The following is a 24,766-nucleotide window of genomic DNA, read 5'->3' as shown; positions in this document are numbered from 1 at the left end:
CGGGAAACTGGCCCTTAGTGCATTACAACACTTGAACACACATTGTGAGAAAGCCATCATCATCAAAAAATGATTCCTGAACTTCCTTTATTTGTCCTTTTAGACCTGTTGCTATAAAGTTGACACAATGTACAGGACTGAGCTTGTCAATCACGAGTCCCATTGACCATTTTAATACCACTGTTCTCCTACGGCCCTGTGTTGGGACGTACCCACCTCTCCATGGATACTTATTCTGGTCTAAAGTAGTGCACTATGTAGGGTTCTGGTCTAAAGTAGTGCACAATGTAGGGGGTAGGGTTCCATAGGGCTCTGGTCTAAAGTAGTGCACTATGTAGGGTTCCATAGTGCTCTGGTCTAAAGTAGTGCACTATGTAGGGGGTAGGGTTCCATAGGGCTCTGGTCTAAAGTAGTGCACTATGTAGGGTTCCATAGGGTTCTGGTCTAAAGTAGTGCACAATGTAGGGTGTAGGGTTCCATAGGGCTCTGGTCTAAAGTAGTGCACTATGTAGGGTGCCATTTTGGAAGCAGTCCTCTATGTCCTCGGACCCTGTGTGGAACCGTACCTCTCCATATCAGCAGTGTCCAGGGGCCTGATGCCGTCAGCCAGGGGCTTGTCGGGGTCGGCAGAGATCTGCTCATACTGGTACCCCTGCATCCTCCGGAACAGACGTGTCAGGTTCTGCTTCCTGCTCTTCAGCTGGCACCACTGAGGTCAGGGGTCGAGGGACAGGAAGTGGGTCAATACGAGGAGAATCAACAATGGAACGAGGCTTTGAGATTGCTTTTAGGTTGTATCAACTGTAAAGGTTACTGGGTGGTAAACGCAGAGGTGTGTGAGCCTCGTGGTCTTATGTCACATGTCAAAGGTCATTCTTTACCTTCTCGTCCCACTGCCAGACCTTCCACAGGTCGTTGATGTTGAGCTCTGGTTCTACGTACTCCTTCCTGTAGAACGCGATGAATGGAACCTGGAGGAGACGGAGAGAGAGACACACACACACAGTTAGAGCCTTAGCCACCACACACACACACACACACTGTTAGAGCCTTAGCCACCACACACACACACACACACAGTTAGAGCCTTAGCCACCACACACACACACACATTGTTAGAGCCTTAGCCACCACACACACACACACTGTTAGAGCCTTAGCCACCACACACACACACACACACTGTTAGAGCCTTAGCCACCACACACACACACACACACTGTTAGAGCCTTAGCCACCACACACACACACTGTTAGAGCCTTAGCCACCACACACACACACTGTTAGAGCCTCAGCCACCACACACACACACTGTTAGAGCCTCAGCCACCACACACACACACTGTTAGAGCCTCAGCCACTACACACACACACTGTTAGAGCCTCAGCCACCACACACACACACTGTTAGAGCCTCAGCCACCACACACACACACTGTTAGAGCCTCAGCCACCACACACACACACTGTTAGAGCCTCAGCCACCACACACACACACTGTTAGAGCCTCAGCCACCACACACACACACACTGTTAGAGCCTCAGCCACCACACACACACACTGTTAGAGCCTCAGCCACCACACACACACACTGTTAGAGCCTCAGCCACCACACACACACACTGTTAGAGCCTCAGCCACCACACACACACACTGTTAGAGCCTCAGCCACCACACACACACACTGTTAGAGCCTCAGCCACCACACACACACTGTTAGAGCCTCAGCCACCACACACACACACTGTATAGAGCCTCAGCCACCACACACAACACACTGTTAGAGCCTCAGACACTGTTAGAGCCTCCCACACATCACACACTGTTAGAGCCTTAGCCACCACACACACACTGTTAGAGCCTTAGCCACCACACACACACTGTTAGAGCCTCAGCCACCACACACACACACTGTTAGAGCCTTAGCCACCACACACACTGTTAGAGCCTTAACCACTACACACAGCGTTAGTATCAGGGCAGTGTACCTCAAAATGCTGATTCCTCATGAAGTTGAGGGCCTCCTTAATCTTGGCGATGGTGCTGGGGCCCTTCCTGCTGAAGTTAGTGGTGGCTCCTCTGTCCAGGTAATCTGTACTCTCCTGAACACACAGACAACAGTTGTTTTAAAAACAAAGTAAAAATAGTATGACAGTGGACTGAGAAGGTCTGGTCTGTGCTGAGCTGTTCATGTGTTCCAGCTGTATGATAATAGTAAGGGTAATGGGCTGTTCATGTGTTTCAGCTGTATGATAATAGTAAGGGTAATGGGCTGTTCATGTGTTTCAGCTGTATGATAATAGTAAGGGTAATGGGCTGCTCATGTGTTTCAGCTGTATGATAATAGTAAGGGTAATGGGCTGTTCATGTGTTTCAGCTGTATGATAATAGTAAGGGTAATGGGCTGCTCATGTGTTTCAGCTGTATGATAATAGTAAGGGTAATGGGCTGCTCATGTGTTTCAGCTGTATGATAATAGTAAGGGTAATGGGCTGTTCATGTGTTTCAGCTGTATGATAATAGTAAGGGTAATGGGCTGTTCATGTGTTTCAGCGGTATGATAATAGTAAGGGTAATGGGCTGTTCATGTGTTTCAGCTGTATGATAATAGTAAGGGTAATGGGCTGCTCATGTGTTTCAGCGGTATGATAATAGTAAGGGTAATGGACTGCTCATGTGTTTCAGCGGTATGATAATAGTAAGGGTAATGGGCTGCTCATGTGTTTCAGCTGTATGATAATAGTAAGGGTAATGGGCTGTTCATGTGTTTCAGCTGTATGATAATAGTAAGGGTAATGGGCTGCTCATGTGTTCCAGCGGTATGATAATAGTAAGGGTAATGGGCTGTTCATGTGTTTCAGCTGTATGATAATAGTAAGGGTAATGGGCTGCTCATGTGTTCCAGCGGTATGATAATAGTAAGGGTAATGGGCTGTTCATGTGTTTCAGCTGTATGATAATAGTAAGGGTAATGGGCTGCTCATGTGTTCCAGCTGTATGATAATAGTAAGGGTAATGGGCTGTTCATGTGTTTCAGCTGTATGATAATAGTAAGGGTAATGGGCTGCTCATGTGTTCCAGCTGTATGATAATAGTAAGGGTAATGGGCTGTTCATGTGTTTCAGCTGTATGATAATAGTAAGGGTAATGGGCTGCTCATGTGTTCCAGCTGTATGATAATAGTAAGGGTAATGGGCTGCTCATGTGTTCCAGCTGTATGATAATAGTAAGGGTAATGGGCTGTTCATGTGTTTCAGCTGTATGATAATAGTAAGGGTAATGGGCTGTTCATGTGTTCCAGCTGTATGATAATAGTAAGGGTAATGGGCTGTTCATGTGTTTCAGCTGTATGTTAATAGTAAGGGTAATGGGCTGCTCATGTGTTTCAGCTGTATGATAATAGTAAGGGTAATGGGCTGCTCATGTGTTTCAGCTGTATGATAATAGTAAGGGTAATGGGCTGCTCATGTGTTTCAGCTGTATGATAATAGTAAGGGTAATGGGCTGCTCATGTGTTTTACGACTTCATGAAAACCCCCTAAATTCATGTTCCTTCTTTGTCCTGGTTTCATATGGAATCACTCTTCACAGCAGGTCAGAGGCTCAAACCTGTATAGAAATGACGGGGGTGCGTGGGCTGAGTCAGTGTGTGTACGTAGTCAATGTGTGTATGGGTAGTCAGTGTGTAGTGTGTGTAGTCAGTGTGTGTGTGTAGTCAGTGTGTAGTGTGTGTAGTCAGTGTGTGTGTGTGTAGTCAGTGTGTGTGTGTAGTCAGTGTGTGTGTGTGTAGTCAGTGTGTAGTAGTGTGTGTGTGTGTGTGTGTGCAGTCAGTATGTAGTGTGTGTGTGTGTGCAGTCAGTATGTAGTGTGTGTGTGTGTGCAGTCAGTATGTAGTGTGTGTGTGTGTGCAGTCAGTATGTAGTGTGTGTGTGTACAGTCAGTATGTAGTGTGTGTGTGTGCAGTCAGTATGTAGTGTGTGTGTGTGCAGTCAGTATGTAGTGTGTGTGTGTGTACAGTCAGTATGTAGTGTGTGTGTGTGTACAGTCAGTATGTAGTGTGTGTGTGTACAGTCAGTATGTAGTGTGTGTGTGTGTACAGTCAGTATGTAGTGTGTGTGTGTGTGTACAGTCAGTATGTAGTGTGTGTGTGCAGTCAGTATGTAGTGTGTGTGTGCAGTCAGTATGTAGTGTGTGTGTGTGCAGTCAGTATGTAGTGTGTGTGTGTGCAGTCAGTATGTAGTGTGTGTGTGTGCAGTCAGTATGTAGTGTGTGTGTGTGCAGTCAGTATGTAGTGTGTGTGTGTGCAGTCAGTATGTAGTGTGTGTGTGCAGTCAGTATGTAGTGTGTGTGTACAGTGAGTATGTAGTGTGTGTGTGTACAGTGAGTATGTAGTGTGTGTGTGTACAGTCAGTTTGTAGTGTGTGTGTAGTCAGCGTGTGTAGTCAGTGTGTGTGTGTGTAGTCAGCGCGTATAGTCAGAGGTTCCTACCTGCATGGAGATGGTGGGGGTTGAGAAAGCGTTTCTGTAGATCCACTCTGCCTCTTCCTCCAACTCATCATCCTCAGCAGGCTTCACTGGGATGGAGCGCAGCTACGGGGCAGAGCACGGACGGAGTGTGAGACGCAGACGGCATCATTGACATATCACAACTAGATTCAAGGACACAGGAGGGTGAAACAGACACACAACCCTACCTGGAACCTCTCTGGCATGTCTGTGGAGCGGATCTCGTTGTCCTGGTCAGTCATGTGACTACTCTCCAGCTCGCTGGGCTCGTAGAGCTCGAAGATGCTCTTCCTCCCCACCCTCCTCTTCGTTGGCTTCTTGGGCCGGTCCCAGCCCTCTTCATCCTGGTCCTCCTCCTCTTCCTCACCCTGTTCATAAGCACCGTCGGCGTCGAACTCCGCAAAGTCAAAGTCGCCCCCGAAGATCTCCTGAGCTTCCTGGAGGGCTCTGTAGACGGGGACAGAGGAACAGAGGGGACACATGTGAAAACATTCTGCTCTCAATGGTTGTTCAGCATTACCTGGAAGGAAACCACTAGGATGGATGGGATCGTATACAGTTCTGTCCACACTAACCCTGAGGAGGAGGTGAACACTATCCCTAACCCTGAGGAGGAGGTGAACACTATCCCTAACCCTGAGGAGGAGGTGAACACTATCCCTAACCCTGAGGAGGAGGTGAACACTATCCCTAACCCTGAGGAGGAGGTGAACACTATCCCTAACCCTGAGGAGGAGGTGAACACTATCCCTAACCCTGAGGAGGAGGTGAACACTATCCCTAACCCCGAGGAGGAGGTGAACACTATCCCTAACCCCGAGGAGGAGATGAACACTATCCCTAACCCTGAGGAGGAGATGAACACTATCCCTAACCCTGAGGAGGAGATGAACACTATCCCTAACCCCGAGGAGGAGATGAACACTATCCCTAACCCTGAGGAGGAGATGAACACTATCCCTAACCCCGAGGAGGAGATGAACACTATCCCTAACCCCGAGGAGGAGATGAACACTATCCCTAACCCCGAGGAGGAGATGAACACTATCCCTAACCCCGAGGAGGAGATGAACACTATCCCTAACCCTGAGGAGGAGATGAACACTATCCCTAACCCTGAGGAGGAGATGAACACTATCCCTAACCCTGAGGAGGAGATGAACACTATCCCTAACCCTGAGGAGGAGATGAACACTATCCCTAACCCTGAGGAGGAGATGAACACTATCCCTAACCCTGAGGAGGAGATGAACACTATCCCTAACCCTGAGGAGGAGATGAACACTATCCCTAACCCTGAGGAGGAGATGAACACTATCCCTAACCCTGAGGAGGAGATGAACACTATCCCTAACCCTGAGGAAGTGAACACTATCCCTAACCCCGAGGAGGTGAACACTATCCCTAACCCTGAGGAGGAGGTGAACACTATCCCTAACCCTGAGGAGGAGGTGAACACTATCCCAAACCCTGAGGAGGTGAACACTATCCCTAACCCTGAGGAGGAGGTGAACACTATCCCAAACCCTGAGGAGGTGAACACTATCCCTAACCCTGAGGAGGTGAACACTATCCCTAACCCTGAGGAGGAGATGAACACTATCCCTAACCCCGAGGAGGTGAACACTATCCCAAACCCTGAGGTGGTGAGTGAACACTCACGCATCTGTGTATCCTGAGAACTTCTTGCTTCTCCTCTTGGTGATAGGCTGGCCATCGTCGTCCACGATGAAGTCATCAATATCTGAGGAAATACGTGATTATCAGAGCCAGGAAGTTTTCAGACAATTTTTTTGTCCTGTAATATGTTTATATTTGCATATATAGAACTGAGTTTCTCAAAAAGTATTTCAGATATTAAATGTGAAACATTATCATCAAAAGTACCCGACTCCTCCTCTCCCTCCTCTTCCTCTTCTTCGTCGAGGCGTTCACCATGGCGACGTAGAGGCGGGTCGACTGTCTCTCCCTCCTCCAGCTCCCCCTCTCCGTCCTCGTCATCTCCTCTGTGGAAGATCTCGTCTGCGATCTGGTCCTTCTCGTCATCTTCATCATCATCCATAGTCTTCACACGGTCATACTTCTTCTTCTGTCAGGACAACAGAGGACGGAGAGAGACGTTTAAACTGGGGTTCATGTCCTCATAGAGGATAGCGAGGAGGGGGAAAGATGTTTAAACTGAGGCCCATTTCAGGTTATGCATTTATATGATACTTGAATACATTATCACGACTCATTTCAATCACAAAGCATCTCAGTGTAGGAGTGCTGATATAGGATCAATTTAGCCTTTTTGATAACAATTACATGATTATAATTAAAGTGATTGCTTACCCTAACCCAGACAGGAAGGGACTGCTAACCCTAACCCAGACAGGAAGGGACTGCTAACCCTAACCCAGACAGGAAGGGACTGCTAACCCTAACCCAGACAGGAAGGGACTGCTAACCCTAACCCAGACAGGAAGGGACTGCTAACCCTAACCCAGACAGGAAGTGACTGCTAACCCTAACCCAGACAGGAAGTGACTGCTAACCCTAACCCAGACAGGAAGTGACTGCTAACCCTAACCCAGACAGGAAGGGACTGCTTACCCTCCTCTTGACTTTGACTCCCAAGTTCTCCTCAATGAGGTCCAGATCATCATCATCCAGGTAGTCATCATAGTCTGGGGAGGAAGGGAGTGAGAGAGAGGGGGAAAGAGGTTGAGGGAGGAAGGGAGTGAGAGAGAGGGGGAAAGAGGGTGAGGGAGGAAGGGAGTGAGAGAGAGGGGGAAAGAGGGCGAGGGAGGAAGGGAGTGAGAGAGAGGGGGAAAGAGGGTGAGGGAGGAAGGGAGTGAGAGAGAGGTGGAAAAGAGGGTGAGGGAGGAAAGGAGTGAGAAGGGAGGGAGGAGCGAGATAGAAAGGCGGGTGAGGTAGGAAAGGAGAGTTAGAGGGAAAAGTGTGACAGGGAAGAAATTAGTTTACATAAAATTTATTTCATTTATCTACTAGGCAAGACTGTCAATTTTGGGGGAATGAAATCTCACAGCCCTGAAGCCCAAACTTACTGCGTTTCTTGCGTCTGTGTCTGACTTCATCCTCTGAGTCGCTGCCGCTGCCTGCTCCTCCGCTTTTCTTCTCTTCCTCTTCCTCATCTTCATCCACATCATCGTCGATGAGCCCCATCAGGTTCCCGTGCTCATCCTGGTCCTCTGTGTTTAACTCTTCCTCCTCTTCCTCTGTTGGAGGAAGAATTAAACACACATGCAAACATTTGCCCATAAACTAAACACACTGATGAAGACATGATATAGGAATTGCAAGGGCAGAGAGACATTCATGCATCACACTCACACCTTCTAACGAATCCATACGAAATCAGTACATTGTAATCATGTGCTCACCATCATCCATAAACGCCTGGGTCTTTTTAGGCTTCAGGTCTTTCTCTTCAAACTCCTCCTCCGACTCCTCAGCCTCGCTATCGATGAAGTCAGACATGTCTGCAAGGCCTGGACACACACACAGATAATTTGTATCAGAAAATATTAGTCTCAGAGTTGCTTTAACAGTCCTGCTGTCAGTTTTAATAAAATGCACCAAACCAGGAAAGCTAGTAATGCACTCGATCCCGCATAACAAGGTTCAGAATAGAGAATCGTGGACGGATTGAGAACCGTAAAACAACACATTCACGCAGATGATGGACGTCTCACGCACAACAAAACACCAGTGAACAGAAAAAGACACATTTAGATGCTACAGTACCTAGCTAGTTAACGCTTAGGTACGGTTATAATTATATATTAAGAAACCAATGTTGCGCTGGGATGCTTGGTTTTTCTAGCCAACCATCTCTGCGGCTTTATAGGATGCTTACATAACTAGCTAACTTTGCTATTTCTTAGTTTTGAACTTCGTATCTCAGTAGCTAATTAGCAATATACCCATGCTAACTGGCTAGCAAACACATTAGCTCGCGAAGTTAAACGTGAAGGGTTTTCGTTAACCATGTGGCGACTTTCAGTTGTTATATTACCAAGACGCGTTGATAATGAACTCTGAATTGTGTATCCTTGACTTCAGTGAGCAATATGTTTTGTTGCTAAAAAATCAAGATACTGGGAGACAACAACAAGGCCCCTGTAGTTAGTTAACTTATCCAGGAGGACACCAGTCAATGCTATTGTTCCCATGTTGTTGGCGCGGGATTATTTCACTGGACACCAAACACATTTTGTTACAATAACTTACTTCTCCCTGCGACGATACTTGACCTAAATCCTTGAAATGTAGAAGGATATGTCGCTATGCTATATCTTCGCGCAAGCTTGTGATAATACAAATGGCTGATGAATAGCGGCGTGTTGGATTCCGGTGGTGAGGAAACTTCCGACTCCGTTTGTTCTCGTGGAGCCCAACCACTCCCCCTGGTGGACAATAATCATAACGTCGAGTCCTGCGACCACGTTCCGCAGCGATACAAAAAAAAGAAGGAAAATAACGAACTAAGTTATGATTTCAACGTAAAAACAAAACGAAGTAGACTCATAAGTACTTCACATGTATCACAAAATCCGCAAATGCCACATTACTTTTAATCTAAAATGAGTCATCCGCGCCAGCAGGGGGCGCCCTCCTCCCACGGTACCATTTCCATGACGTAGCAGAAACTAATGAACATCGTGGAGTTGAGTGGTAATGGATAACTGTACTGGTCATTCACACTTTTTATTGAGCGCTTTCTTATTGACATGTTTATTTGGGCTATCGCTCGGGACGGAACTGAGCTTTGTGACTTGCGGCTCGGTTGTAAAGCTGTTAAATGTAAAGCACAATGTCAGACTGCACTCTCACGACGTGCGCTACGGCTCCGGTGAGTCTTGATTCTTGCTATCTAGCCAACTGCCAGCGTCTACTAGTAGCTAACTATAGCTTGGATACAGAGAAATGGAAAAACAGCTTGACTTGATTATATTCTCTCTCTTCTCACTCATGTTTCTGTTTGCCTGACGGTGTATTTGCCTCTGTCTGTCCTGCCAGGCAGCGGACAGCAGTCGGTAACAGGCGTGACCACGGTGGAGGACAGTAACAGCTACTGGAGTGTACGGGGCACCAGCGGGGCCCAGTGTCACCGGGGGACTCCTATTAAGTGTGGTCAGACCATCCGCCTCACACATGTCAACACTGGACGCAACCTGCACAGCCACTACTTCTCCTCTCCGCTTTCCTCCAACCAGGTCAAGGGAAACATCATGTGTGTGACCCAAATGAAACCCTATTCTCTATTTAGACCAGGGCCCATATAGCTATAGTTAAAAGGGCCCATAAGGTTCTGGTCAAAAATAGTGCTCTGTATAGCGCAGTGGTACTCAACTCGTACCCTAGAGGAGCCTGCTGGTTTTCTGTTCTACCTGATTATTGTTTTGCACACAACTGGTGTGACCATTTTAAACCAGTCCCTGGTTAGGGGAAACAATGAAAAAAGGCAATGGAACTGTCTTCGAGGTCCGGAGTTGAGTTTGAAGGGTATAGGGAATAGGCTGTCATTTGGGGTGAAAGTCTATGTCAATATTTGTTTATTCTGTTTTGAAGCACTTTAGCCTGGCTCACTGTGTGGAGATAAGTGTAGCACCATGTTTCACAAGAGGTCTGGACTAGTGGTCGACAGATTAATCGGAATGGCTGATTTTAATTAGGGCCCATTTCAAGTTTTCATAAAAATCAGAAATCTGTATTTTTGGGCGCTGTATTTTTATTTATATATATTTATATATTTATATATATATATATTAAATAAATACAATTAAAATATTTAACAAATAAAAAAATTTAATCTGCAAATCGGCGCCCAAAAATACAGATTTCTGATTTTTATATATATACCTTTTTATTTATCTAGGCAAATCAGTTGAGAACACATTCTTATTTTCAATGACGGCCTAGGAACGGTGGGTTAACTACCTCATTCAGGGGCAGAATGACAGATTTTGACCGTGTTAGCTCGTGGGATCCAATCTTGCAACCTTACAGTTAACTAGTCCAACGCAATAACGACCTGCCTCTCTCTCGTTGCACTCCACAAGGAGACTGCCTGCTACGCGAATGCAGTAAGCCAAGGTAAGTTGCTAGCTAGCATTAAACTTATAAAAAAACAATCAATCATAATCACTAGTTAACTACACATGGTTGATGATATTACTAGATAATATCTAACATGTCCTGCATTGCATATAATCTGACTGAGCATACAAGTATCTGACTGAGCGGTGGTAGGCAGAAGCAGGCCCGTAAACATTCATTCAAACAGCACTTTCATGCGTTTCGCCAGCAGCTCTTCGTTGTGCGTCAAGCATCGTGCTGTTTATGACTTCAAGCCTATCAACTCCCGAGATGAGGCTGGTGTAACCGAAGTGAAATGGCTAGCTAGTTAGCGCGCGCTAATAGCATTTCAAACGTCACTCGCTCTGAGACTTGGAGTAGTTGTTCCCCTTGCTCTGCATGGGTAACGCTGCTTCGAGGGTGGCTGTTGTCGTTGTGTTGCTGGTTCGAGCCCAGGGAGGAGCGAGGAGAGGGACGGAAGCTATACTGTTACACTGGCAATACTAAAGTGCCTATAAGAACATCCAATTGTCAAAGGTTAATGAAATACAAATGGTATAGAGTGAAATAGTCCTATAATAACTACAACTTAAAACTTTTTACCTGGGAATATTGAAGACTCATGTTAAAAGGAACCACCAGCTTTCATATGTTCTCATGTTCTGAGCAAGGAACTTAAACGTTAGCTTTCTTACATGGCACATATTACAGTTTTACTTTCTTCTCCAACACTTTGTTTTTGCATTATTTAAACCAAATAGAACATGTTTCATTATTTTGACATCAGTGACATTGGCGATGTCATCTATAAAATAGCCTCCAACACTCTACTCAGCAAACTGGATGTAGTCTATCACAGTGCCATCCGTTTTGTCACCAAAACCCCATATACTACCCACCACTGCGACCTGTACGCTCTTGTTGGCTGGCCCTCGCTTCATACTCGTCGCCAAACCCACTGGCTACATGTTATCTACAAGTCTCTGGTAGGTAAAGCCCCGCTGTATCTCAGCTCGCTGGTCACCATAGCAGCACCCACTCGTAACACGCGCTCCAGCAGGTATATCTCACTGGTCACCCCCAAAGCCAATTCCTCCTTTGGTCACCTTTCCTTCCAGTTCTCTGCTGCCACTGACTGGAACGAACTGCAAACATCACTGAAGCTGGAGATTCCCATCTCCCTCACTAGCTTTAAGAACCAGCTGTCAGAGCAGCTCACAGATCACTGCACCTGTTCATAGCCCATCTGTATACAGCCCATCTATCTACCTCATCCCCATACTGTATTTATTTATTTAGCTCCTTTTGCACCACAGTATCTCTACTTGCACGTCCATCTTTTGCACATCTACCATTCCAGTGTTTAATTGCTATATTATAATTACTTCGCCACCTTGGCCTATTTATTGCCTTAACTCCCTTATTTGACCTAATTTGCACTCACTGTATATAAACATTGTTTTCTTTTTTCCTACTGTATTATTGACTGTATGTTTTGTTTATTCCATGTGTAACTCTTGTGTTGTTGTATGTGTCGAACTGCTGTGCTTTATCTTGGCCAGGTCGCAGTTGCAAATGAGAACTTGTTCTCAACTAGCTTACCTGGTTAAATAAATAAAATAAAATACATTTTTACTTGAGGCTAAATTGATTTTATTGATGTATTATATTAAGTTAAAATAATTATTCATTCAGTATTGTTGTAATTGTCATTATTACAAATAAATAAATAAAAATCGACCGATTTAATCTGTATCGGCTTTTTTGGTTCTCCAATAATCGGCATCGACGTTGAAAAATCATAATCGGTCGACCTCTAGTCTGGACCTTTATGGCAAAGGAGGTTGTAGGGTGTGTTGTCCTTGATGCTGGATTGAACCCCTGCTCTCTGTTGCCCTCAATCACTAACTACAATACTAAAAAGATATATCATTGTATAATTGTTCATTCTTTCTCTGATCCTCTTTCTTTCTCCCTCCCCCGTGCTCTCTCTCCCTCTCCCCCCTCTCTCAGGAGGTGAGTGCGTTTGGTGAGGAGGGCGAGGGGGACCACCTGGATGAGTGGACGGTGCAGTGTGGAGGGGCGGTGTGGCAGCGTGAGGAGGCTGTCCGCTTCCAGCACGCCTCCACCGATGCGTTGCTATCGATTACGGGGGAGCAGTACGGCCGGCCCATCCACGGGCAGAGGGAAGTGCACGCCATGATGGGCCCCAGCCAGCACAGCCTGTGGAGGGCCATGGAGGGGGTTTATATGAAGCCCAGTGAAAGCCCACTAGGGAACAAGGACTACAGCCATCCTCTACACACAGAGTTCTGATTCAATCAGACTACAGCCATCCTCTACACACAGACTGACTACAGCCATCCTCTACACACAGGCTGACTACAGCCATCCTCTACACAGACTGACTACAGCCATCCTCTACACAGACTGACTACAGCCATCCTCTACACACAGGCTGACTACAGCCATCCTCTACACAGAGACTGACTACAGCCATCCTCTACACACAGACTGACTACAGCCATCCTCTACATACAGACGGACTACAGCCATCCTCTACACACAGACGGACTACAGCCATCCTCTAAGCACAGACTGACTACAGCCATCCTCTAAGCACAGACGGACTACAGCCATCCTCTACACAGACTGGCTACAGCCATCCTCTACACACAGACTGACTACAGCCATCCTCTACACACAGACGGACTACAGCCATCCTCTAAGCACAGACTGACTACAGCCATCCTCTACACACAGACTGACTACGGCCATCCTCTACACACAGACTGACTACGGCCATCCTCTACACACAGACTGACTACAGCCATCCTCTACGCACAGACTGACTACGGCCATCCTCTACGCACAGACTACACACAGACTGACTACAGCCATCCTCTACGCACAGACTGACTACAGCCATCCTCTACACAGACTGACACAGACTGACTACGGCCATCCTCTACACAGACTGACAGACTGACTGACTACTACGGCCATCCTCTACACACAGACTGACTACGGCCATCCTCTACACAGACTGGCTACGGCCATCCTCTACACAGACTGGCTACAGCCATCCTCTACACACAGACTGACTACAGCCATCCTCTACACACAGACTGACTACAGCCATCCTCTACGCACAGACTGACTACGGCCATCCTCTACACACAGACTGACTACAGCCATCCTCTACACACAGACTGACTACAGCCATCCTCTACACACAGACTGACTACAGCCATCCTCTACACACAGACTGACAGCCACTACACACAGACTGACTACGGCCATCCTCTACGGCCACACACAGACTGCCATCCTCTACACACAGACTGACTACGGCCATCCTCTACACACACAGAGACTGACTACGGCCATCCTCTACACAGACTGACTACAGCCATCCTCTACACAATAGTTTTGATTATCAATCAACCTGACCTGGCTCTATATACCATTTTCTTCCCTGTTGTCTCTACCTGTCTCTTACTCAACTCCCTCTGTTTTGAGGACACTCTCACGCACAGTGGATCTAATCTGGGGGTTGCCAGGACAACTACAGAACTCTTTGACCAATCCAATCTCTGTCACCTGACCTCATCAACAGAGACTATTTGATACACTAAACGAATGCTGCTACAAAATGTAGTAAATACTATTTTCTATTTCCCCTCCACACACCTCCTCCCAACGTGGTACTCTCCCCTCTACACACCTCCTCCCAACGTGGTACTTCAACATAGACATGTAAAGGTATGTGAGACACCAGAACAAAAACAGCTAGTGATTGTATTGTTCTGTATGTCAGAGGTGCTACATAGCCATTTTGCTAGAGCCTCTAAGATGGTGCGCCGCCCCGTGTCTGACTGGTTATAGAATAGGGTAAATATGACTTCATTGGTCCCCTGATATGATCAACAACAGACTACGGTCCATATCAATTCTGCAGGTTTGTGTTGATTGTGCGCAGAAACGCTAAATGGAGGCCAGTGGGGAAGAGTGTTTATTTAAAAAAAAAAATCATACAAACGTATGAAAAACAACCAGCCTTGTTACGGTGCCTTTTACTACATTATCGATGTCCCTCTACTATTCAAACAAGTGTCGTATCAATAAAGAGGAGCAGTTTGAACCGTTTTAAAGGAACATTTGAATCCTAGCACACCGCCTATCCCCACAATTCTCTTCTTTACCATGAACAAGTAGGGTTTCTTTGTTTGACTTGATTTCAGTTTAAGTCCCATACAGTATTTACATATCCCTTCTATTGACTAAGCTGAAACATGAAGAGTACCATAATTCTCTGTCCACTACAGTATTACATATCCCTTCTATTGACTAAGCTGAAACATGAAGAGTGCCATTATTCTCTGTCCACTACAGTATTACATATCCCTTCTATTGACTAAGCTGAAACATGAAGAGTACCATAATTCTCTGTCCACTACAGTATTACATATCCCTTCTATTGACTAAGCTGAAACATGAAGAGTACCATTATTCTCTGTCCATTACAGTATTACATATCCCTTCTATTGACTAAGCTGAAACATGAAGAGTAACATAATTCTCTGTCCGCTACAGTATTACATATCCCTTCTATTGACTAAGCTGAAACATGAAGAGTAACATAATTCTCTGTCCTCTACAGTATTATGTCACAGTCAGTGGTAGGAGTACATTCCATTCAGGAAATTCAGAACCTGAATCATAATTCCAATTGAGGAACGGAAAGGAATGTCCCCCGTTGAAAATGCAAGGCACTTTTTGCGTCTAGAATTTCTCAATTCACCTTCTAGAACTAACATGATTGGATTTGCCCCCAGCCACGCTGTCATTGTCCCAGGGGTTGACAGCTACAGCCTGTCTGGTCTGACGTGGGTCTTACAAAGTGTTTTCTATCAGCTGTCTGTGAGTGTTTCCGTTTCCACAGGACTTGTACATGATTGTAATAGATACCTCAGATTAAATGGATGTTTTGTGCTAACCAGTGTTATGTTCTCTGTCTGTCCTTGGTTGATGATGTAATTCGTCTGTATCGTCACATCAGAAAAGGGCTTCCCTCTTCACATTTCTACCCTCGTCATCAATGTCTCTTAATACTTTTTATTACAGAGACATAACAACACTTAAAGTTATGCTCCAGAGATTTTGTATAATTTCAGCCAGAAGGTTTGAAAGTAGTGCTCATGTCACAAGCCAAAACGGGTCCCTGGAAATGTGCACTACTGTATGATATGTTAGGTCCTGCAAAAAATATTTTTTTATATATTTATACACATACACACACACACACACTACTGTTCAAAAGTTTGGAGTCACTTAGAAATGTCCTTGTTTTTAAAAGAAAAGCAAAAAAAAATGTCCATTAAAATAACATCAAATTGATCAGAAATACTGTGTAGACATTGTTAATGTTGTAAATGACTATTGTAGTTGGAAACAGATTTTTTTAATGGAATATCTACATAGGCGTACAGAGGCCCATTATCAGCAGCCATCACTCCTGTGTTCCAATAGAATATCTACATAGGTGTACAGAACATAATGGGCCTATGTAGATATTCTATTGGAACACAGGAGTGATGGCTGCTGATAATGGGCCTATGTAGATATTCTATTGGAACACAGGAGTGATGGCTGCTGATAATGGGCCTCTGTACGCCTATGTAGATATTCTATTGGAACACAGGAGTGATGGCTGCTGATAATGGGCCTATGTAGATATTCTATTGGAACACAGGAGTGATGGCTGCTGATAATGGGCCTCTGTACGCCTATGTAGATATTCTATTGGAACACAGGAGTGATGGCTGCTGATAATGGGCCTATGTAGATATTCTATTGGAACACAGGAGTGATGGCTGCTGATAATGGGCCTCTGTACGCCTATGTAGATATTCTATTGGAACACAGGAGTGATGGCTGCTGATAATGGGCCTCTGTACGCCTATGTAGATATTCTATTGGAACACAGGAGTGATGGCTGCTGATAATGGGCCTCTGTAGATATTCTATTGGAACACAGGAGTGATGGCTGCTGATAATGGGCCTCTGTACGCCTATGTAGATATTCTATTGGAACACAGGAGTGATGGCTGCTGATAATGGGCCTATGTAGATATTCTATTGGAACACAGGAGTGATGGCTGCTGATAATGGGCCTATGTAGATATTCTATTGGAACACAGGAGTGATGGCTGCTGATAATGGGCCTCTGTACGCCTATGTAGATATTCTATTGGAACACAGGAGTGATGGCTGCTGATAATGGGCCTCTGTACGCCTATGTAGATATTCTATTGGAACACAGGAGTGATGGCTGCTGATAATGGGCCTATGTAGATATTCTATTGGAACACAGGAGTGATGGCTGCTGATAATGGGCCTCTGTACGCCTATGTAGATATTCTATTGGAACACAGGAGTGATGGCTGCTGATAATGGGCCTATGTAGATATTCTATTGGAACACAGGAGTGATGGCTGCTGATAATGGGCCTCTGTACGCCTATGTAGATATTCTATTGGAACACAGGAGTGATGGCTGCTGATAATGGGCCTCTGTACGCCTATGTAGATATTCTATTGGAACACAGGAGTGATGGCTGCTGATAATGGGCCTATGTAGATATTCTATTGGAACACAGGAGTGATGGCTGCTGATAATGGGCCTCTGTACGCCTATGTAGATATTCTATTGGAACACAGGAGTGATGGCTACTGATAATGGGCCTCTGTACGCCTATGTAGATATTCTATTGGAACACAGGAGTGATGGCTGCTGATAATGGGCCTATGTAGATATTCTATTGGAACACAGGAGTGATGGCTGCTGATAATGGGCCTCTGTACGCCTATGTAGATATTCTATTGGAACACAGGAGTGATGGCTGCTGATAATGGGCCTCTGTACGCCTATGTAGATATTCTATTGGAACACAGGAGTGATGGCTGCTGATAATGGGCCTCTGTACGCCTATGTAGATATTCCATTAAAAAATCTGTTTCCAACTTCAATAGTCATTTACAACATTAACAATGTCTACACTGTATTTCTGATCAATTTGATGTTATTTTAATGGACAAAAACAGTGCTTTCCTTTTAAAAACAAGGACATTTCTAAGTGACCCCAAACTTTTGAACGGTTGTGTGTGTATATATATATATATACAGTGCCTTGCGAAAGTATTCGGCCCCCTTGAACTTTGCGACCTTTTGCCACATTTCAGGCTTCAAACAAAGATATAAAACTGTATTTTTTTGTGAAGAATCAACAAGTGGGACACAATCATGAAGTGGAACGACATTTATTGGATATTTCTAACTTTTTTAACAAATCAAAAACTGAAAAATTGGGCGTGCAAAAACACTATACAGGGAGAACACTGTGCAGGGAGAATTCTGTACAGGGAGAACTCTGTACAGGGAAAACACTGTACAGAGAAAACACTACAGAGAAAACACTGCAGAGAAAAGACTGTACAGGGAAAACACTGTGCAGAGAAAACACTGTACAGGGAGAACACTGTACAGGGAAAACACTGTACAGGGAGAACACTGTACAGAGAAAACACTGTACAGAGAAAACACTGTACAGGGAAAACACTGTACAGGGAGAACACTGTACAGGGAGAACACTGTACAGGGAGAAGTCTGTACAGGGAGAAGTCTGTACAGGGAGAACACTGTACAGGGAGAACTCTGTACAGGGAGAACTCTGTACAGGGAGAACACTGTACAGGGAGAAGTCTGTACAGGGAGAACACTGTACAGGGAGAAGTCTGTACAGGGAGAAGTCTGTACAGGGAGAACACTGTACAGGGAGAAGTCTGTACAGGGAGAACACTGTACAGGGAGAACACTGTACAGGGAGAACACTGTGCAGGGAGAACACTGTACAGGGAGAACACTGTGCAGGGAGAACACTGTACAGGGAGAACACTGTGCAGGGAGAACACAGTACAGGGAGAACACTGTGCAGGGAGAACACTGTACAGGGAGAACACTGTACAGGGAGAACACTGTACAGGGAGAACACTGTACAGGGAGAACACTGTGCAGGGAGAACACTGTACAGGGAGAACACTGTACAGGGAGAATTCTGTAGCTGTACATTTCAAAAGTGCTTAACAAATAGTTATATTGACTATGTCCTTCCTAGCTCGCTCATTACTGTCTTAATCCAAATTACAGATCGCCTCTTATCCACTTGTTGTTCTCTTATGCCATAGTTGGTACATCTCAGTTGTCAGTAGAAACCACAAGTCAGCCATATCAGATACATTTTTTTTAAAGTAAATGAGTGAAAACGGGTTTCTAAAAAAAAAAGTATACATACTTTATTTACATAAGTATTCAGACCCTTTTCTATGAGACTCAAAATTGACCACAGGTGCATCCTGTTTCCATTGATTATCTTTGAGATGTTTCTACAACTTGATTGGAGTCCACCTGTGGTAAATTCAATTGATTGGTCGCGATCCACACACCTGTCTATATAAAGGTCCAACAGTTGACAGTGCATCTTAGAGAAAAAACCAAGCCATGAGGTCGAAGGAAATCTCAGAGACAGGATTGTGCCGAGGCACAGATCGTCGGGAGGGTACCGAAAAATGTCTGCATTATTGAAGGTCCCCAAGAACACAGGGGCCTCCATCATTCTGACGGAGCTCCAGAGTTCCTCTGTGGAGATGGGAGAACCTTCCAGAAGGACAATCATCCCTGCAGCACTCCACCAATCAGGCCTTTATGGTAGAGTGGCCAGACTGAAGCCACTCCTCAGTAAAGGTCTATGACAACCCGCTGGAGTTTGCCTAAAGGACAAGATTCTCTGGCCTGATGAAACCAAGAATGAACTCTTGTTCCGAATGCCAAGCGCCACCTCTGGAGGAAACCAGACACCACAACTTGCACCTTCATCTTCTGCACATTCTACCATTCCAGTGTTTAATTGCTATATTGTAATTACTTGACCCATTGGCCTGTTTATTGCCTTACCTCTCTTATCCTTCCTCATGTACACATGCTGTATATAGATATTTCTACTGTATTATTGATTGTATGTTTGTTTATTCCATGTGTAACTCTGTGTTGTTGTTTGTGTCGAACTGCTTTGCTTCATCTTGGCCAGGTCGCAGTTGTAAATGAGAACTTGTTCTCAACTAGCCCACCTGGTTAAAGAAAGGTGAAAAAAAATAGAATAAATAAAATAATGCCAAGTGTCACATCTGGAGGAAACCTGTTACCATCCCTACGGTGAAGCATGGTGGTGGCAGCATCATGCTGTGGGGATGTTTTTCAGCGGAAGAGACTGGGAGACTAGTCAGGATCAAAGGGAAAGATGAACGGAGTAAAGTACAGAGAGATCCTTGATGAAAACCTGCTCCAGAGAGCTCAGGACATCAGACTGTGGCGAATATTCACCTTCCAGCAGGACAACACCCCTACGCACACAGCCAAGACAATGCAGGAGTGGCTTCGGGCAAGTCTCTGAATGTCCTTGAGTGACCCAGCCAGAGCCCGGACTTGAACCGGATCTGGAGAGACCTAAAAATTGTTCTGCAGCGATGTTCCCCATCCAACCTGAAAGAGCTTAAAAGGATCTGCAGAGAAGAATGGGGGAAATTCCCCAAATACAAGTGAGCCAAGTTCGTAGCCTCATATCCAAGAAGACTTGAAGCTGTAATCGCTGCAAAGGTGCTTCAACAAAGTACTGACTAAAGGGTCTGAATACTTATGTAAATATAATATTTCAGGTTTTTCATTTTTAATACATTTGCAAAAAATTCTAAAAACCTATTTTTGCTTTGTCATTATGGGATATCGTGTGTAAATTGATGAGGAAAAAAACAAACAATTTAATCCATTTTAGAATAAGGCTGTGTAACGTAACAAAATGTGGAATAATTCAAGAGGTCTGAATACTTCCTGAAGAATGCCCAGATGACAGCTGGTAGGAGTGAGCTTCTGTCCTAACATAGCCTTTCCACACAACACTTAAGCCCCGTTTATACCTGGTGCCCTTTGTCCTGATTGTGTCCACATTCTGCTAGTGCCCACATATGAAGACAGGTGTCGACGATTCCAAGACGCTTTGTGATCTGATTGTGATCAGATCTTCCTGACCTCCTCCAAAGGTAGTCAGGAACACATTGTGTCTGGATATCAAGCAACTGTAAATAGATCTGGATGTTCAAAGCATTTAAATCATAATTTATAGCGGCCTCTTAAATCATTGATAGGTAGCACCATTGATACATACATAAATTCATATTATTTTGAAAGAATATCTGTCAAATAAATTGCAAACTACTTTTACACAGCAGCCCAGTTCTGATATTTTTTCCACTAATTGGTCTTTTGCTCAATCACATCAGATCTTTTTCAGATCTGATTGGTCAAAATAACAATTAGTCAAAAAAAAGATCTGAATTGGTTTGGCTGTGTAAACACAGCTATTTTAATACAACATGTAGACTTCGCAAACTTTAATTAGATAGTAATTGAATCATATTTATCAGATCACTAAACTCACATGTTAGTGCAACGTGTAAACGCGGCTTGAAACAGGTACAGTATAATGGTTAATTTATCTATAGCTCTGTCAGATGCAGCCCTCTGCTGCCACACAGTGGCCAAGTTATGAAACACACGTAAAACATGACAATTGGGAAGTGGTCTATTCATTCCCTGGAAAAACAGAACTGTTTTTTTTTTGTTTCTATATATATAAAAAAAGATTTTATTGCATAACCACAGGTTGATTATGTTTATACAGACTACATATCTTTATTTGAATGTTACCATCATTAATATTGCTGTTTTTTCTTTCTTTTGGGTTCATTGTAATGGAGATTTCTCTCTGTGGGTTCAATACATAAACATTTTTTGACATTTATATAATCTCAAAGCAATGGAGGCTGGTGGGGAGGAGCTGTAGGAGGATGGGTTCATTGTAATGGAGCTGTAGGAGGATGGGTTCATTGTAATGGAGCTGTAGGAGGATGGGTTCATTGTAATGGAGCTGTAGGAGGTTCTGTAGGAAGGGAGATGGGTTCATTGTAATGGAGCTGTAGGAGGATGGGTTCATTGTAATGGAGCTGTAGGAGGATGGGTTCATTGTAATGGAGTAGGAGGATGGGGATGGAGCTGTAGGAGGATGGGTTCATTGTAATGGAGCTGTAGGAGGATGGGTTCATTGTAATGGAGCATTGTAATGGAGAGGAGGATGGGTTCATTGTAAATGGCTGGAATGGAATCAATGGAACGGTATCAGACACATGGAAACCACGTTTGACTCAGTTTCCTTTTAAACCATTCCAGACATTAAAATGAGCCCGTCCTTCTATAGCTCCTCCCACCAGCCTCCATTGATCGCAAAACCACAGGTCTCCAAACCACCAGTGCTGGATATAGACGCTCTCTCTTAGTCCAAGTACATCCCCTTTACCAGGTTGAAAAATATATGACAGAAACATTTACAATATTAAAACTATGACTAATGTACATACACATTACGATTAGATGCTGGTGTCAGGGACCATAATGGCGTAAAACAATAATAGACTAATGCACCAATGGGCCAGAATGTTCCTCTGCAATCACATATAAATATATTTAGATATCCGAGACAGCAAGATGACTTGGAGTGTGAAGAGCTACACTACATGGCCAAAAATATCTCTACATTATAGTAGCCTAAACATGTGGTATTGAGAGCGAAAACACTTCAACAATGAAAAGACCTCTGCAAAACGAATATACTTTGACTTGAACACGTTACTGTGTGAAGAACAGTATGTATTTCAGAGTAGCAGTACTGATTAGCTCCATCCTGTCCCATAGATCAGCCTCTCCTACTCAGAGACGCTTGATGTCCCCAGGCCTCAGTGAGTCATGCAGTCCTGTGACAAGCAGTGTAAAAGAGATGAAACAGTTCGGTGGTGATTATGGCCACGTGACCCCTTGTATTTGCATATTTATGACCAAATATTCCCCTCTGCATTCTGATTTGATTAATAGCTGGAATAAATAGAGAATTCAGTACAAATCTGAAAGTAAAATGTGACAGTAGTTCATACACACATTTCAAATCAAGGCCATAGGAAAGGTTGAATTGATTTTAACCTTCATCCTCCAAAGGAAAGGAATACTAAAATAGCAGCTACATGCATATTGATGTAGAGGTAATGGAATATATATTTTAGTATAAATATTTGATCTGTCCTGGTCTGAGCGTGTAGTTCATCATAAAAGGAGGCTTCTCTTCCTTTGCCCAAGCTCGTTTACTCCCCTAGTCCGTCTCACAGATCTAAGACATCTGACTGGGCCCGTCTTCAGTCTAGGATCAGCACCCCCCCTCCCTGTCTATATAATCTTCATGATTATGATTTAAAAGACATCTGACTGGGCCCGTCTTCAGTCTAGGATCAGCACCCCCCCTCCCTGTCTATATAATCTTCATGATTATGATTTAAAAGGGAAAACTGATCCTCCAACAGCCGTCATACTCTGAGATGCTTTGTGAATATGGGCCCTGGTACAGTAGGTGCCAAGAAAACAAGCATTCAGATTGGATAGGAGGTGGAGATTCCACCATGTTTCATCCATCCATCCAGTCAGATTGGATAGGAGGTGGAGATTCCACCATGTTTCATTCATCCATCCAGTCAGATTGGATATGTTTCATCCATCCAGTCAGATTGGATATGTTTCATCCATCCAGTCAGATTGGATATGTTTCATCCATCCAGTCAGATTGGATATGTTTCATCCATCCAGTCAGATTGGATATGTTTCATCCATCCAGTCAGATTGGATAGGAGGTGGAGATTCCACCATGTTGCTTTCATCCATCCAGTCAGTCCTGTCAGATCTGTGAAGGCGAGTGAACGTGGGCTGAGGAGGGGAAAACAACTTTCTGGAATGAAAAGCAATTTTACATGGCCTGGTCAAAGACATTTCAGACCACAGCCTTATTATTCATGGACCAAGAAGGTCAGGTGGTTCATGTTCCAAGCCTTTGGGGACAGTTGACACAGAACACCGCCCTATGGACACGTAGAGTGACACGACATACGGTAAATACTGTACATACATACAGTGCCTTTAAATATCCACTGAGTCACATGCAGTGCATACAGACAGACATAGAGACAGACAAACAGTCGACTATACTGTAGCAACATTGTGAGGAGGGAATGTCAGGTGTAGAATGATGCCTATGTGATTTAAGACTATGGAAGTCAGCTGAGCTAAAGCCTAGGGGTTTGTTCTGGGAGCTAACACGAGTTTGTCCTCAAGTCGCGAACCATCTCTGTTACAGTGTAAACATACATTGGTATAATGTCCACAGGTGAGTGACCATAACATGTAAATATTAGATAGTAGAATAATAATAAAAAATAACAGATTAACACGTTTAGATACAGTTTAAAACGTGAAACAGCAGGAGCGCTAGTCAGGTAATGTTTCCCTCCTGAAGTAAACCCAGAACCAAAAGTTCAGTTAAAAATTAGGAATGGCTCAAAGCACCTGATGCATGTTCAATAGATTGCTTTTGATTAGACAATTGATCTTTTAAATAGGAGGTAAAAAAAAAAAAACATTTATTTTAAAGGGGTGGTTAGAAAATCATTCTTAAAGGGGTGGCCTTCTCTGATACAGAAATGAAAGGAATCCCTTTATGCCCACAACATATAAAAGATTGCTTTGTATCATGTCCGGTCTGTTCATCAAGTCCTCTTAGTGTTTTTGATTTGATTAGTCTTTTTTTCCACTGAAAACAACATTTTCCGTGTGCGTCCTTCAGTACTTGCACTCTTTTGTCTGTTTACTGTTCATGATATAAATCAAAACAAACGTCATTAAGATAACAGATAGTTGTCCTTCACAGAGGTGTTTGGGTTCTGGCTGGTCTGTCTTCCTGTTTTTGCTGCAGAGAGAGGAAGTGAGGTCATTTAACTGTTAGGCCCACTCCCCAGGCTCACAGTGTGATTGGCTTACTCCATGCCGTTCCGCAGCATCTGATTGGCCGCGATGAGCATGACGCTGATGATGAAGGCCATGGCAAAGGCGCAGATCAGGCTCTTCCTCACGCATGTCTGTCTGTTCTTCTTCTTAGGATGGACTGAATAAGAGAAGAGATGAGAGGAGAGTAG

General features: G+C 44.3%; 3 protein-coding genes across 4 annotated transcripts in view; 1 reads left to right on the top strand and 2 right to left on the bottom strand.

The window, feature by feature from the left end:
- Positions 1-8,885, bottom strand: part of supt6h (SPT6 homolog, histone chaperone and transcription elongation factor) — a 50,075-nt gene extending 41,190 nt beyond the window's left edge. For both annotated transcript variants that reach the window (XR_006833813.1, XM_046316703.1), the window contains exons 1-11: positions 8,745-8,885; positions 7,895-8,002; positions 7,559-7,729; positions 7,104-7,177; positions 6,396-6,597; positions 6,171-6,252; positions 4,697-4,955; positions 4,491-4,592; positions 1,991-2,104; positions 882-971; positions 567-709 (exon numbers count right to left, since the gene is read on the bottom strand). Coding sequence is in view for 1 of the 2 variants with exons in the window: in XM_046316703.1 (XP_046172659.1) it covers positions 567-709; positions 882-971; positions 1,991-2,104; positions 4,491-4,592; positions 4,697-4,955; positions 6,171-6,252; positions 6,396-6,597; positions 7,104-7,177; positions 7,559-7,729; positions 7,895-7,991 (1,334 nt within the window). In the remaining variant the exon portion in view is untranslated. The remainder of the gene's footprint in view (positions 1-566; positions 710-881; positions 972-1,990; positions 2,105-4,490; positions 4,593-4,696; positions 4,956-6,170; positions 6,253-6,395; positions 6,598-7,103; positions 7,178-7,558; positions 7,730-7,894; positions 8,003-8,744) is intronic.
- Positions 8,886-9,140: 255 nt separating this feature from the next.
- sdf2 (stromal cell-derived factor 2) lies at positions 9,141-12,990 on the top strand. Its single transcript, XM_046316705.1, has 3 exons — positions 9,141-9,366; positions 9,534-9,730; positions 12,606-12,990. Exons 1-3 carry the CDS (start codon positions 9,192-9,194, stop codon positions 12,906-12,908), a joined length of 675 nt encoding a protein of 224 aa, XP_046172661.1. The 5' UTR covers positions 9,141-9,191; the 3' UTR covers positions 12,909-12,990.
- Positions 12,991-24,256: 11,266 nt separating this feature from the next.
- caln2 (calneuron 2) overlaps positions 24,257-24,766 on the bottom strand; it is a 55,552-nt gene continuing 55,042 nt past the window's right edge. The window contains exon 5 of the mRNA XM_046317996.1: positions 24,257-24,735. Within this exon, the coding sequence (XP_046173952.1) occupies positions 24,608-24,735 (128 nt within the window). The 3' untranslated portion in view covers positions 24,257-24,607. The remainder of the gene's footprint in view (positions 24,736-24,766) is intronic.

The sequence above is a fragment of the Oncorhynchus gorbuscha genome, linkage group LG20 (assembly GCF_021184085.1).
Source record: "Oncorhynchus gorbuscha isolate QuinsamMale2020 ecotype Even-year linkage group LG20, OgorEven_v1.0, whole genome shotgun sequence".
Taxonomy (NCBI): Eukaryota; Metazoa; Chordata; class Actinopteri; order Salmoniformes; family Salmonidae; genus Oncorhynchus; species Oncorhynchus gorbuscha.
Note: the sequence above shows the minus strand (reverse complement) of the source record. Positions and strands in the feature narration are given on the sequence as shown.

Coding starts and splice junctions, on each gene's coding strand:
- sdf2 (XM_046316705.1), top strand. CDS start 9,192: ATGGATAACTGTACTGGTCATTCACACTTTTTATTGAGCGCTTTCTTA. Junction 9,367..9,533: donor CGACGTGCGCTACGGCTCCG/GTGAGTCTTGAT, acceptor CTGTCCTGCCAG/GCAGCGGACAGCAGTCGGTA. Junction 9,731..12,605: donor CTCCGCTTTCCTCCAACCAG/GTCAAGGGAAAC, acceptor CCCCTCTCTCAG/GAGGTGAGTGCGTTTGGTGA.